Consider the following 13,123-nt stretch of genomic DNA (forward strand, 5'->3'; position numbering starts at 1 on the left):
AAATTCAAAGCCATAATTTTTGTTTCAACATGAATGTGTCAATTTAGTCTATTTTGACACACGACTATTTATCACCTCGCGACAATATTGATGAATTCAGCTTAACACGTGGTAGAACACTATCTATGTGAGGCTTTATTTCAAAACTTCATTTTCTTCTGCGGTTGGTATTGCGGTGAGAAAGTTCGAACAACCTCCTCTTGCTTCAACGTTTCGCTTCTGAGTTAATGCATCTAATGCAGTGGTTCCCAACCTTTCTACCCTGGCGGACCGGTTAAATTAAATAAAATGTATTCGCGGACCGGCAAAAAGGGAAATAGGTAGAACATAAAATAACATATACTTGCATAACAACATGAAGTGCTGGTCACCGATTTCGCGTAAAAAATACAGAAAAGCACGCATGCTGATTTCCAGGTTTATAAATCTTGCGAGATTTGAGGGAGCGATTTTGCGATTAATTGGAAACGAAGTGTGATCACACGGCGCCAAGACGTTGCCAGGCTATTAATACCGCCCTCACCAAACAGTAATATGACGGCGGAAGAGAAATGTGTAATAAACCAACGTAAATCCGTCTTTTCGGATTCGATAAAGCGATCGAAACGGCAGAAAATCAACAAAACGAAATTTCTCACTGAACGGCAAAATAGCTTCGTGGGCCGGCACCGGCGGTCGGAAACCACTGATCTAGTGCGTCAATATGCTTTTTCTGATTTGAACGGCGTCTTAGATGGTCAACTTCCCATCCAAGATTTGCCTTTTCCAAATCACTATTAGGTGCCACTTCCCGACAAATTTTGCAGATTATCAGATTCCTTAACGCGGAACAGCGATAAATTTGCGTCACCGGCATATAGAAATCAATGTACTTGAGCGTGACATACACGTGTGTGACTTCACAATGACCAGTAATCACCAAAATACGCGTGAAACATAGAACGAGCATTCTAGTTAAGCGTTAATAAATATGACATATAAAATATGAGCAACACTTTGATAACGCAATGTTGCAACTGCGCGAGAATGAGATTTTACTGCGCAAATGCCCAGGTGGCACTGCGCAGTTGCGCAGCTTAGAGGGAACCTTGCTCGGGAGTATCAATTAATCTCCGTGAGACCAAAATTGACACCTAAAACATGTGAAAAATGAAAAGCTTACCACCTATGAGACAATAGGCTAGGTCAGGGCAGGGTCAGGGTGGTCCAACCTGCGGGCCACATGCCGCCCTCGGACACATTCCGTGCGGCCCGCAGAACAATTTTAGCGTGCACTAAACTATTGGCAGATGTTTGTATTTCTGAGTTATTTTCCAACTGGGAATGGCACTTTTCAAATTCTCAATGTCGGGATTGATGTTTGTTAAAATCACGGCATTTCAATATTGTATCTATAAAAGTAAAGACGGGGCCAATATGTGAATGACGTCATCTGATCGATAAAAATAGAAAGAAATGTCTTGGCAGACAGGACCAAGTCGATGAGATGAGTCGCGCTTTTTATATAAACTTTGTACCGTTAAGCTCGCGTCAAGTAACTACTCATATGGAGAGACGATTTGTGCTTGTATTTTCGTGAAATCACCCCTCTATTTTAAAGCCTTGGCAATGTGACAGCAGTGACCAACCGCAGAGCTGACTTAGCACCGTGATCCACTTTTATTAGCCGGGTCCGGGTCCTAACTTGGATGGACTAGTTGTTTTTTGACAATAGCACAAGCTGGCCTATTCACACAACAAGTAATAAAATTAGTCAAGTATAACAATTAATTATACAATAAGTGTAAAACGAGAATATCGGTCGGAGACCGTAGAGGCGTAGACTTATCGATCAAAACTGCGGTTTCGATTCGTGACTCTATAGTGACACCGCGTGTCCCATCACTAATTAATTAATAACTCGCTAATTATACGACATAATTCATTCAAAACAGGCTTCTGGTCCGAGATATGATGAATGCACATGCAAAATTCGGAGCAGATTCAATCTTGCCTTCTTGAGATATCGCGTTCATCTAACAGACATACAGACAGACAAATACCTATCAACATACTTACCGATCTTAAGATCGATAAGTAGAAAGATGACCAAAGTGAACTGAGAGGAAACGTATTTCCCTCCCCACAACAACGTTAAACCCCAGTGTGTGATGTGTGTTCAAGTAATATTTATCACGAAAGAATATAATTTTAGGACATTACAAAACCAAACACGAGGAATGATACTGGACATATTTCTCGGGAAGCAATTTTATAATAAATAAAGGCAATAGCCTATATAATATTTTCCTTAAAAACTGATTAGAATGGTAAACTTTTATCCTTAAATATATTTGACATGAGTAAACTCGCAATGCTTCGATTCCTTTCGGGGGCCCGCGAGACATCCTCAAAAGTTTTTGCGGTCCGCCAACTTCGCAACCTTGGACCACCCTGGGCTAGGTGATTTGCTCGTACTTGAAAGTTTTACCGTAGGAGTTTGAATTCCATCTTTATGAAGTCGGCAATTTTACCTGAGATTGTGTGTGATACTGTATTTCAACTGTATTTCCGTTGATTGCAAATGTGAATACTGGGACGGCCGACTATTTTATTTTGCTCCCAAACTCGGCGATTGCAACCAAACACGGCCTGCTAGGCTGTATCGTTTCATTTACCGTTTGTACACGCATACGCATAAACGAATGCATTCTACAAGGTGCGTTCTTTCGTCGACTGTTCTGTCGGGTCATTTGTCGATTATTGATACGACTAAATACTGAATTTGAAAACGAGGTAATAAATAGTAGCCTGTTAACAATGAGGTGCTTTGAAAGTCGTATTTTTCTGAAAGCCAAAAATATTTATATCCTAACTGAGCAAACTTTACGTTCTTCCGAACTATGTGTTATATTAAACGGTCAACTATGATCATAAAATGGCACGAAAGACGGTAAAGAAAGTGGATTTCTTACTCGCAAAACATGACCCCAAGGCAGGTCAAATTACCCCCAATGACTGTATGGTTACCATATTTTTTTGACTTCAAAGCGGAACGCCTCTAAAGACACGATCCTCTAGCTGGGATCCTGTAACATTACATTTTCCGATTTTACTACATATGCCTACATTTGGAACCTTCCCGGCTGTCTTCATTGACCATATTGTCGTCGAGAGTTCATGCGCATATTCTCTGTCTAAATATCGGGTTCAGTTCGAAAAATAGAAAGGAATAGAGGCTAACGATACAAATGATCCGAATTTAGATTTTTTTTATGTACATCAAAAGGAATAAAGAAAAAGCATTGAGAATTTACTTATTCGCCCAAGCATGCTTTTCTGTAGATTACACCATCAAAAAGACGTTGTTCAATGTTACATTCACGTGAACGTCCGAACAAAACCAATTAGAATTGATTTCACATGTGATACGTTTGCTAACAATGTTAGCGGGGAACAAAGAAACAAACAAAATAACGCATTCACCTTCAGTAAGTCGGCTAGCGTTGCGCTACACAGCAACAACAGTAACGAGAACATGTCCGTGTATTATGCTGGATGGCTGAACGCCAAAGCGGGACTTTTGGCTGACTTGTCGGGACGGCGTGACAAGACGCTAAAAAGCGGGACGTATGAGGACCAATGAGGATACCCCATCCCTTTCGATTGAAAACCCCAGTTTATGAACATTGTGAATAAAATTACGAGGGCCGCATGTCGCACTACTCGGCCGCATATCGAATCGCGGCGAGTCATATCCGCCAGCCTCATTTGTCGAAGTTTCTAGAAAATTAAACATACAAATACAATAAAATGTATATTAGACTTAGAGGAACACCAACAAATAAGTTCGCCTCGTAGTTCTGTCCTAACTTCGGAGAGAAATTTCAAGCCGGGTAGTTCTGAAATTTCTAATTGCCAAGTTAGACCGTAACAGCTAGCGGGTCCGTCACACTGACTCTAACACAGGGGTTCCCAATGATTCTGGTGTGCCGCGAAGAAATTTTATTTTTGAATTTATTTCAAGCGATTCCAATCCGTTGAATTCTGCGATCATTATTTAAACCCAAAATAACATTCAGGATTCACGCAATGACTTTGCCGGGTTTTTATTCACTATAGTGTTTCCCAACCCGAGTCCGCGGTCTCAAATGAGTTCGCGAAGCGTTTGAATGAGTCCGCAACGAGCCAGAAATTCACTGCGTGCCGCAGACGTTTTTGCGAAAGTTAACTATCAGCCAAGTTACGATTTCTAAATTGAAGAGCGGCAATACAAAATACTAAAAATAAAACGGAAAACACCATAACTTTTATTTTATGATTGTACGCAACCGATTTAAAACGCTTCTTTAGACATTGTTTAAGACAATTTCGGGTGATACTGTAGTATATGTACCAGGGCATTTTTCCTTAGGCCTCCTTAGGTCCCCACATTGGTACGTACAGTATTGGAGCGCCGTGAGTGTTGTATGAACAGCTCAGATTTGTTGCTTTCACAAAAATACGAATCAAAACAAAATAAAATCGGGCACTCCACCACGCATTTTTGTGTCCACGGATTGTCATGATATTTTCTGATTCGTATTGCCCATTTCGTCAACACAGCCGCAGATTAAAATGATCACCATTAAATTAATAATAGAGCAGAGCGGTGAATATGTCTTTTTGATTTACTAATATACTTCAAACATATTTTTAATAAGTACTAATTCAAGTTGTACTTTCTGGAAATTTATAGCAGATAGTAGGATTTTTCTAGCGACGATAACGAATTTGCAAGATCTCTAAAAATAGGAGAAAGATCAGGGCCGGCGCAAAGGATAAAAATCCCAAATTCACTCCGTATTAGCTGTCTTTGACATGTGTCACCGATATGAACGCCTAGTTCTCCCAGGAATATAAAGCCAAACTTTTCAAACGTTCGCCACTTGTGTGATAATTGGTCCTTGGACAAACGAGGAACATCAGAATGTCTCACCAACATTAGAATGTCTAGCGTTCTGCCTGTTGTATATATATATACTAAACAAACCCGATATCCGACAAATAGGTAAAAATATTCGGTTTGATAAAAGTATTCTATTTTGCCCGCCCTTGCGATCTGCAGTCACGCCAGTAATCTGGCGGAACGCGTGGTAGTCCAAACACTGATGCAATGAAACTTAATAAAACCTTCATTAAATATAGTAAATAGCACTACTACACGAAAGCGTGGCAGAATTGACGTTTATAACAACTTGAAACCAATTCAGTGTTTTATCGATAATATTTAATCGTTGTAATGAAATAAAGCTGTTAGTTTGTCTTTTTCATTTCTCTCGCACGTGCCGACAATAACACCATTAAATGATTTTGGCAATGGGAACATAAAGTCGAATTTGTTTGCTTGAATTGAACCATATATATTTATATATACCGGTAAAATGATTGTAAAGTTTTTTGTAGCGAATCAACATTTTGATGATAACAATTTGATTATGAAATTCATAAAGCAAAATCACCCAAATTTTTTAAGGCTAAAATAATAATTTTTTGCTTTCAATGTGTGACTACATCAGAACGAAATAGAAAACGGGAAATGAACCTAAAATAACATTGACAAATATAACGAAGCGAGTCGATATTACCAAATGAGGTAATCTATCGAGTTTGATGTAAAACATAGTGGACATTTATTGAAGTAATATTTTTAGAGATATTGTATTGAAAAATATTTTGGTGGGTATTTTTTACAAAATGAAATATGTTGTCGAAGTAGCTACCGTATTTAAATATAGTTCGCGAACTTTACTATTACTATTACGTCATTAACAAGTGCCGTGTTTCTCCGAAAATCAGACCTAGCTTGAATTTTAAGAATGATTTTACTATAAGCCCTCCCCTTTTTAAATTGGTCGATAGCAAGAAATCTCTCTTGTACGTTTTAAATGATGTATGTATGTTTATGATCTATGTTTTGCAGCTATTTTGAATAATAACGCGTTATTTATAAGTAAACTGATATCGGTTTTCATATTTTGCATATTTGAAAATCTCGTAATTCCGAAAATAGGAAGAAAATTGATATAAGACCCAGTCTTATTTCCGGGGAAACACGGCTAGTTGAAAATCACCATTAAAAAATATTGATGCTTTTGACACCTATTTTATAAAGCAACAACACTAAATTACTAAGGAAGATGTATTGCGTAAGTAGGTATGTATAGCGAATTCGCACCACCCATCGCAATACCCGAGACAGTTTACGGGCATTTTATCAGTCAAATACCGGGTGATTCCCCTCGGTAAAACGGCTGGTTTTCTTTCTGGGCGACGCGAGGGATTGAACAACGGCTGTTTGCTATCGAATGAATATAAGTGCGACGTGTTGGCTTTTCGGATACAGTACATTCGCATTTCAGTACTATATCCTCGGTTAGTGTCTTTGATTATACTTTGAGTGTCTGCTCCCAAACAACAGGAATGGATTATCATTTACAGTTGAACGACTATGAAGCGAGGTAGATTACTTTCAAAATTACAAATTGTTCTGTATATCAGTATATTATATGTAATATGTAAATCTTATCCTACTATATAGCAGGGATGGCTATATAAGATTAGCCATCCCTGATATATAGTCCAGCTCTAATATATTACTGTATTAAAATGCACCGATATATGTACAGTAAATCAGGTGTACTAATATATTCAGATGTGAAACAGGATACATATAAATTGAATATTTTATCATAATACTGTAATATGGAACTAACTGCTATTTATTTACATATTTAGGAGACAACCAAGCAAACATGTTAATTCACGATCTTCTGGCCAAAATAATGGTTTTGGGAGCAGACACCCTCTGTCTTCAAGGTGAATATCTTATGAAAATACTGATCAGAATATAAAAATTTATAGAATATATACAGCCATAGTTATAAATGCATTGCCGTATATGGGTAAAGCATTGAACTATTATATTCTCTAGATTTTATGTGGTGTCATACTCTGTGATTCATATTTTTATCAGTGTGGTTTATATAAAGCTTTTATTTTTTCAGCATTAATCTTGGAGACATTTTCCCATGCAATAATCCAACCAATCCATCCTATGAAAATCGATCAACAAGATTGCAATCATTTAAAAACTGGCCAGGACATATACAAGCAACACCTGAACAACTCGCTGAAGCAGGCTTCTTTTATTTAGGTGAATATTTTTTGAAATTGTCATATAAATTTTATTAAAGTAGATCAAACACATAAATTTACATCAAGACGCAACCAAGTTTTATGCACTTTTATAAAACAATTCTTACTTTTACATTTTAAGTGAAGACATTTTATTATAAAAACACAGCTGATTATAATGAGTTGTTTTTTAAACAGATGATCGTGACCGCTGTAAATGTTATTATTGCAATGGCGGACTACAGAACTGGGATTTTGAAGATGATCCATGGACTGAACATGCCAAATATTTTCCAAGGTAAGTGTCTTAATGAGTTTTTGACTTTTTTTCAAATATTTATTTGATTTATGTAATAATAAAAATGTGTTTTTTCTTTTTAGATGTGAATTTTTGCTTCAACGAAAAGGCCCTGAATATGTTTCGAATGTTAATGCAATATATCCTAATCTACAACGTCCAGGAGAAGAAAACGTTGGCATTGTCCAGCACCAAGTTGAAAGAAACAATCAAACAGAAATTCCCACTGGTGCTTCATATAAACAACAACCAGTAACTCCAGAAAGAAATGAGAATGAATTAATTGCAGAAGCAATACAATTTGGATACAATGAAGAGTTAATAAGAAATGTTATAAAAAAGAAGAAAAATTTATCTCAATCTTCATATGACGGTCTGGCTGCTTTAATTGACGATCTCATCAAAGCTGAAGAATCAGAGCATTTGACAGAAACTATGGATTTTGATTTATCACCCCCCATATCAATCACAGTTAGCGATGGTCCTGTACAACAGGTATGTGCAGACAATTCATCAATTGACTTCAATCTTCGTAGGCAATTGGAAAGTATAATGGATGAATCAATTTGCAAAATCTGTTTTGAAAATGAGAGATCATGCGTTTTTACAAACTGTGGGCATTTATGCTGCTGTTTTGAATGTGGAAAATTTGCTCAACAATGCCCAATTTGCAATGCAAAAGTAACAGAACGATTAAGAATTTTTAAAACCTAATTTCAAATAAATACTTATTCTAAATGGTAGATGCATAAAAGCAACTTTATGCTATATACAATCCGAACAATAGCTACACATCTTCATCATTGCTTATCATGATATCAAAAGAATGTCTTTGGGAAATAGATAAATTTAATAAAATTCTTAATAGCAATCACTACGTTTTCGATTTAAATTTATACCCTTATATATCAGGAACTCTTTATTCAATTATCCCAAATATTCACATATACGAAATTGATATTATCACTGTGTAAAATCACCTTATATCATTTTCAATAAATTTCTTTCTATAACATTATTGTAAGATTTTCTATTAGGTCTGAGTAGGACAGTGCCTTCTTCTCTGTAGTAGTTTTACGTCAGAAGGTAGTTGCAGAAGGTTTATAGTAATTCGTTGTTCAATTAAATTTTCCTAAATTTGTTCATAGCCGATGATGGAATTGATTGTAATCTTGCCATCGAAAGAAAAGCGAGTTCAGTTAATTGTACGCAACATGATTTGGTATCTGGACGAGAGGCCGAGGTTCGCTATATGATTAGCGTCGTGTCGTCCTCCTCTCTCCCGGGATAAATATGTAAAACCTATCCTTCATATATGGAGAGACCAACATAATTTGTATAGCCTATGGTATTAGCTGACTAATCTCTGAGCTTTGGGACGACCAGCATGTAGTTAAAGTCAGTAAATGTTGTGCAGTTATTGATTAGTGTATTAAGGTTATCGTTTTCGACACTTTAATCAACTTAACAGACAATAAAATAACTGGTTCCATCATCTTTGAACCCACGTGACGTACATTTGCACCCAGGACAATTGCACCTGCATATTTTTGCACCCACGGAAACTTTAACCCATAAACAATTGCACCCACAGATTTTTCCACCCACACACAGATTGCTCCCATGAACATTTGCACCCATGGTCATTTGAACCTATGGATATATACACCCAATGACATTTGAACCCATGTACATTTGCACCCACGGACATTTGAACCTATGTACATTTGCACCCACGGACATTTCGATATCACCCGACACAATCGATAAAATGTTTCACGGTGGAATGCTGGTCAAAATTGAGAGTATTTGTGCTTTTAACGGTCGACGACTCTTGAAGCTCTTGGCGTGAATCAAGGCTTTTTTAATTGATGCGATAGTTCAATCCTGCGCAAAGTTTTCCCTCGCCTCAATGCCCTTTCCCTTGCAAACAATTCCAAAGCTATTTCTTGAAGGCGTTGCTGCGGCGAAGACGATAAGTTTTTTGGCGACAAGAAGTAGAAAACATGGCGCTTACATTTCCCAAGACCATAAGGAGAAACGACTTACTGATCTACAAGGCCACGAATATTGTAAGCGAAAAGGTACAAACGTCCTTCCTTGGTTGCAAATAGACATGGGTGTAAATGTACGCGGGTTCAAATGCAGTCAAATGTACGCGGATTCAAATGTACGTGGGTTCTAATGTCCAGGTTGCAAATGTCCGCGGGTGCAAAAGTATTCAGGTGCAAATGTCCTGGGTGTAGTTGACGGGTGCAAATGTACGTGGGTTCAAATATGCTGTCACCAAAATAACTGATTATAGAATCAGGAGACTAAGCAAAATCTCAATTAAAATTCAAAGCGTACAGAATAGAAGTTGAAAGGCTTTGCCAAAAATGTGGTACGTGTTCATTCATCTAATGTTAGCATCTTAACAACGGTTGGAAAAGGAAAGCAATGCTGTAGTTCCCTCTCGGGTGTGGAAGACTCAAGTTGTTGAGTTTCTATTTCGAATGCTTCAGTTAAAAACTGTAAACTCAACGGTTCGGTTACGTTCAGTGGTGGGATTCAGTCAGTTCGCACCGTTTCTATAGAACCCTCTCACGCAATTTTATGAGATCAGCGAACCTGTTAGCATTGCTAGTTGAGGTCAATGGATTTTCGCATCTTATCTGACACACCGATTTTTGAGATCAAGTAGCTCCCATGTTTTTTTCAAAATGTGAAATGATCAAGTTCGCACGTAACAGTTATACATTGTATTAATTTTTATAATTGTTGCGTCATGAGTCATGAGACGACAGATAAAGAAATTGATGACAATCAGGTCGCCATTTGGAAATATTTGATGTAAAAACTGCAAAATTTGAGTTTAATTTCAGTATCAACGAGTATATAATATATACAGCAATATAGACAATCTTCAACATCATTGAAAATTCCGAGGCTAATTTTGACATAATGATGCTTACTTAACCATTATTTTGAAATGTTAATTAGGAAGTACGGTAATTAAAAATAATCAGTTTATTTGCTAAAAAAAATATGAATTTTTGTAACAGAACCGGCTGAAAATATGACTTTTGTGAAAGAACCGGCTGACAAAAAATTTGAATCCCACCACTGATTGTCCTTTCAGGTCCATATACCCGTAACGATTAACTGGTGAACTACAGCAGTGATTTTTAACCAGTGTTCCGCGAAACAATATGCTTGTATTGTCGCTGATCTACGTTGTACCAAGCACATTGTTTTGCAGTTAGATCGGTAGTCACATGTAAAAGGTACATGGGATATGCTTGTTCACTTTAATTAGGTTATTGCTTCGTTTCAAATTTTGAAGCCAGCCGAAACAAGCCCGCGTTGAAATGTACAGTTTCAATCTGTGGTCTATTTGTTTACACACACGGTTTTAATTTGTACGCCCGAACGAAAGTTAAGACGCATACATTTTCATCTAACGACATTTTAAAATTGTTCTCGCTCAACTTTGCATCAATAAATTGTTTTTACTAGATGTCGAAAATATTCAACTAGTTCGAAATGTTAATTTATGGCTGTTAAATGTTATTAAAGTGCAAAATCGCAAGAACACTTGTGCTTGAAATAAACCAGATCTCTGTGGTATAACTATAAATCGTCATGTACGCACAGGCTGTTCAAAACGGTTGTTTTGAGATTCGTATTCCTCTCGAGTCTACCTAATTAGAACTTGTTCAAAGCAAGCCTGCGTGCACTTAAAATGCCAAAATATACTCAAAACATGCATGCTCATGGTGGGGTAATAATCGAATGTTTATCGGTTGATGCGATGCTTGAAGTCCATGCTACTGAGGTTAAGCAGCTGCTACATGATAATTAATTCTAAAACTTAAGTTCTCGAAAACAAATTATTGCACGAAAAGTCGTCGGTACCACGTTGACGGGAAAGAGAAGGAAAACCACTGTAAACTGTATGTGGGTGAACAAAGATAAGATTCACCCCGTAGTTGTAGACAAAGAAACTTTAACTACAATATAAAATTCGCCAATTTGTTCACCGTTCGCTAAACCCGGTGTTTCCCCTAAAACCTAAAGAGGGAGTGCATCCAAGGCTCCAAGCGTTGCGTAACCATTCGTCAGGCCTATATTTAGACTAGACTAGACAAAGGGAAGCTCGAATATGTCGATTTGGATAGCTTACTATTAAAAACGCTTTTTTCATTCTGCTTCGAATACTAATGTTTTTACCGAGGAAACATTCAAATAAACGCGGGAAAGATTAAATCCGCTTAATAAATGAAGTAACCCAGAAGTAATTTTGAGTGCGGTCTGACAAATATAATTTTCATGAAATGTCCACCAAGAACTATTAGGCTCGATCTAGAATTTGCGAATATTTTCGTATTTGACTCCATAAAAAAACTAAATTTCCCTGGTCATTATGCATATTTCCATATTTTTATTCTTTATGTTATTCTGAAACGGGCAAAACACGATTTGCCTATAAACAGTATACACAAATGCTCACCTATGTTCCCCAATAAAAAAATAGGGCAATACAGTCAAGTCCATATAGCATAAAAATGACTGCGTAATGACTCTTTCTCAAACAACATGAACGTTTATTTTTTGTCACTGGAATTTCTGCGCTAAAATTCTATTTACAAATTTGTATTTGTGCCTTTGACTATTTTGAATCGGAATTTATTAATAAATCCTCTTCGTCAGTCAGTTTTTGTTGGTGACTATGATGCCATTTTCTATTTGTGCATCCTATTGCTCACATTAGCTTTGTAAATGATTATTCACTCCTAGACGAGTTTTCATGAATTTACTGACAAACAAACAAACTTATGAAAAGGTAATAATTTATAAACATCAACTTGTTTTTGTATATTTAAGCGACGATTAACATTATTTGAGCGTAGATTTATTTTTCCAGGTTTATCTGATGGTTTCTCGCCGAATAAAACGTGATAACTTATTTTATTATTGAACATAGTACAACGCCGAATGAATTTACTTCAGCATTCAAAGCAAAGTAAAAAAGACGTTTCAACTTTCAATACATAAATTGACCTTGAAAATATCCCATCTTTCTCTTTGTCTCATATAGGCCACTTTAAATATAGGTCTGACGATCGATAGCGCAACAGTTTGATTCGATAACTAATTTGAATTGGTTTTAGGGAAAACACCGAGTGCGGAGAGCGGCTTGGTAATTTTTTCCCGGGAGTTAATGGTACTTTATCTACAAAACAAAGTAAAAGTATATTGTTCGTCGACAAACAAATTGCAGTTATTCCCGTTATCGATAACTTGGTCATCAGTAATATTATACGTTTATACTAAATTGATGTCATTTGTACTGGTAGCTCATGCGAGATATACGACAAGTCATTACACTGAAATGAATGAATATCGCCATTTACTGACAGTGGCCTCATGACAATGGATTTTTCGTGCCAACCTCAGTTTTTTCAATCTCCTCTCCAGAAGACCCTTATTCTCAGTCGTTCTGTCTACTTTTCGGTGTGTTTAGCTGTAGCGTCTAAACTCTAAAGTTCAGTTTAAAGTCTAAACACTCTAATAAAGTAAGGGTCCGATTTTATCAAAATTTCTCACGTGGGTTATGCTGTCACCCCAGTAATGTGAGTTTCACCAAAAGTCTGGATTGTTGATCTGTTATCATGACAGCAGCGAAAA

General features: G+C 36.9%; 1 protein-coding gene across 1 annotated transcript; it reads left to right on the forward strand.

The window, feature by feature from the left end:
- The first annotated feature begins 6,315 nt into the window (after nucleotides 1-6,315).
- Nucleotides 6,316-8,468, forward strand: LOC120342395 (baculoviral IAP repeat-containing protein 8-like). Its single transcript, XM_039411206.2, has 5 exons — nucleotides 6,316-6,479; nucleotides 6,757-6,837; nucleotides 7,026-7,174; nucleotides 7,354-7,453; nucleotides 7,537-8,468. The coding sequence occupies exons 1-5, from the start codon at nucleotides 6,442-6,444 to the stop codon at nucleotides 8,165-8,167; spliced, it is 999 nt and encodes a 332-aa protein (XP_039267140.1). The 5' UTR covers nucleotides 6,316-6,441; the 3' UTR covers nucleotides 8,168-8,468.
- Nucleotides 8,469-13,123: the final 4,655 nt, after the last annotated feature.

This window comes from Styela clava, chromosome 3, assembly GCF_964204865.1.
Source record: "Styela clava chromosome 3, kaStyClav1.hap1.2, whole genome shotgun sequence".
Taxonomy (NCBI): Eukaryota; Metazoa; Chordata; class Ascidiacea; order Stolidobranchia; family Styelidae; genus Styela; species Styela clava.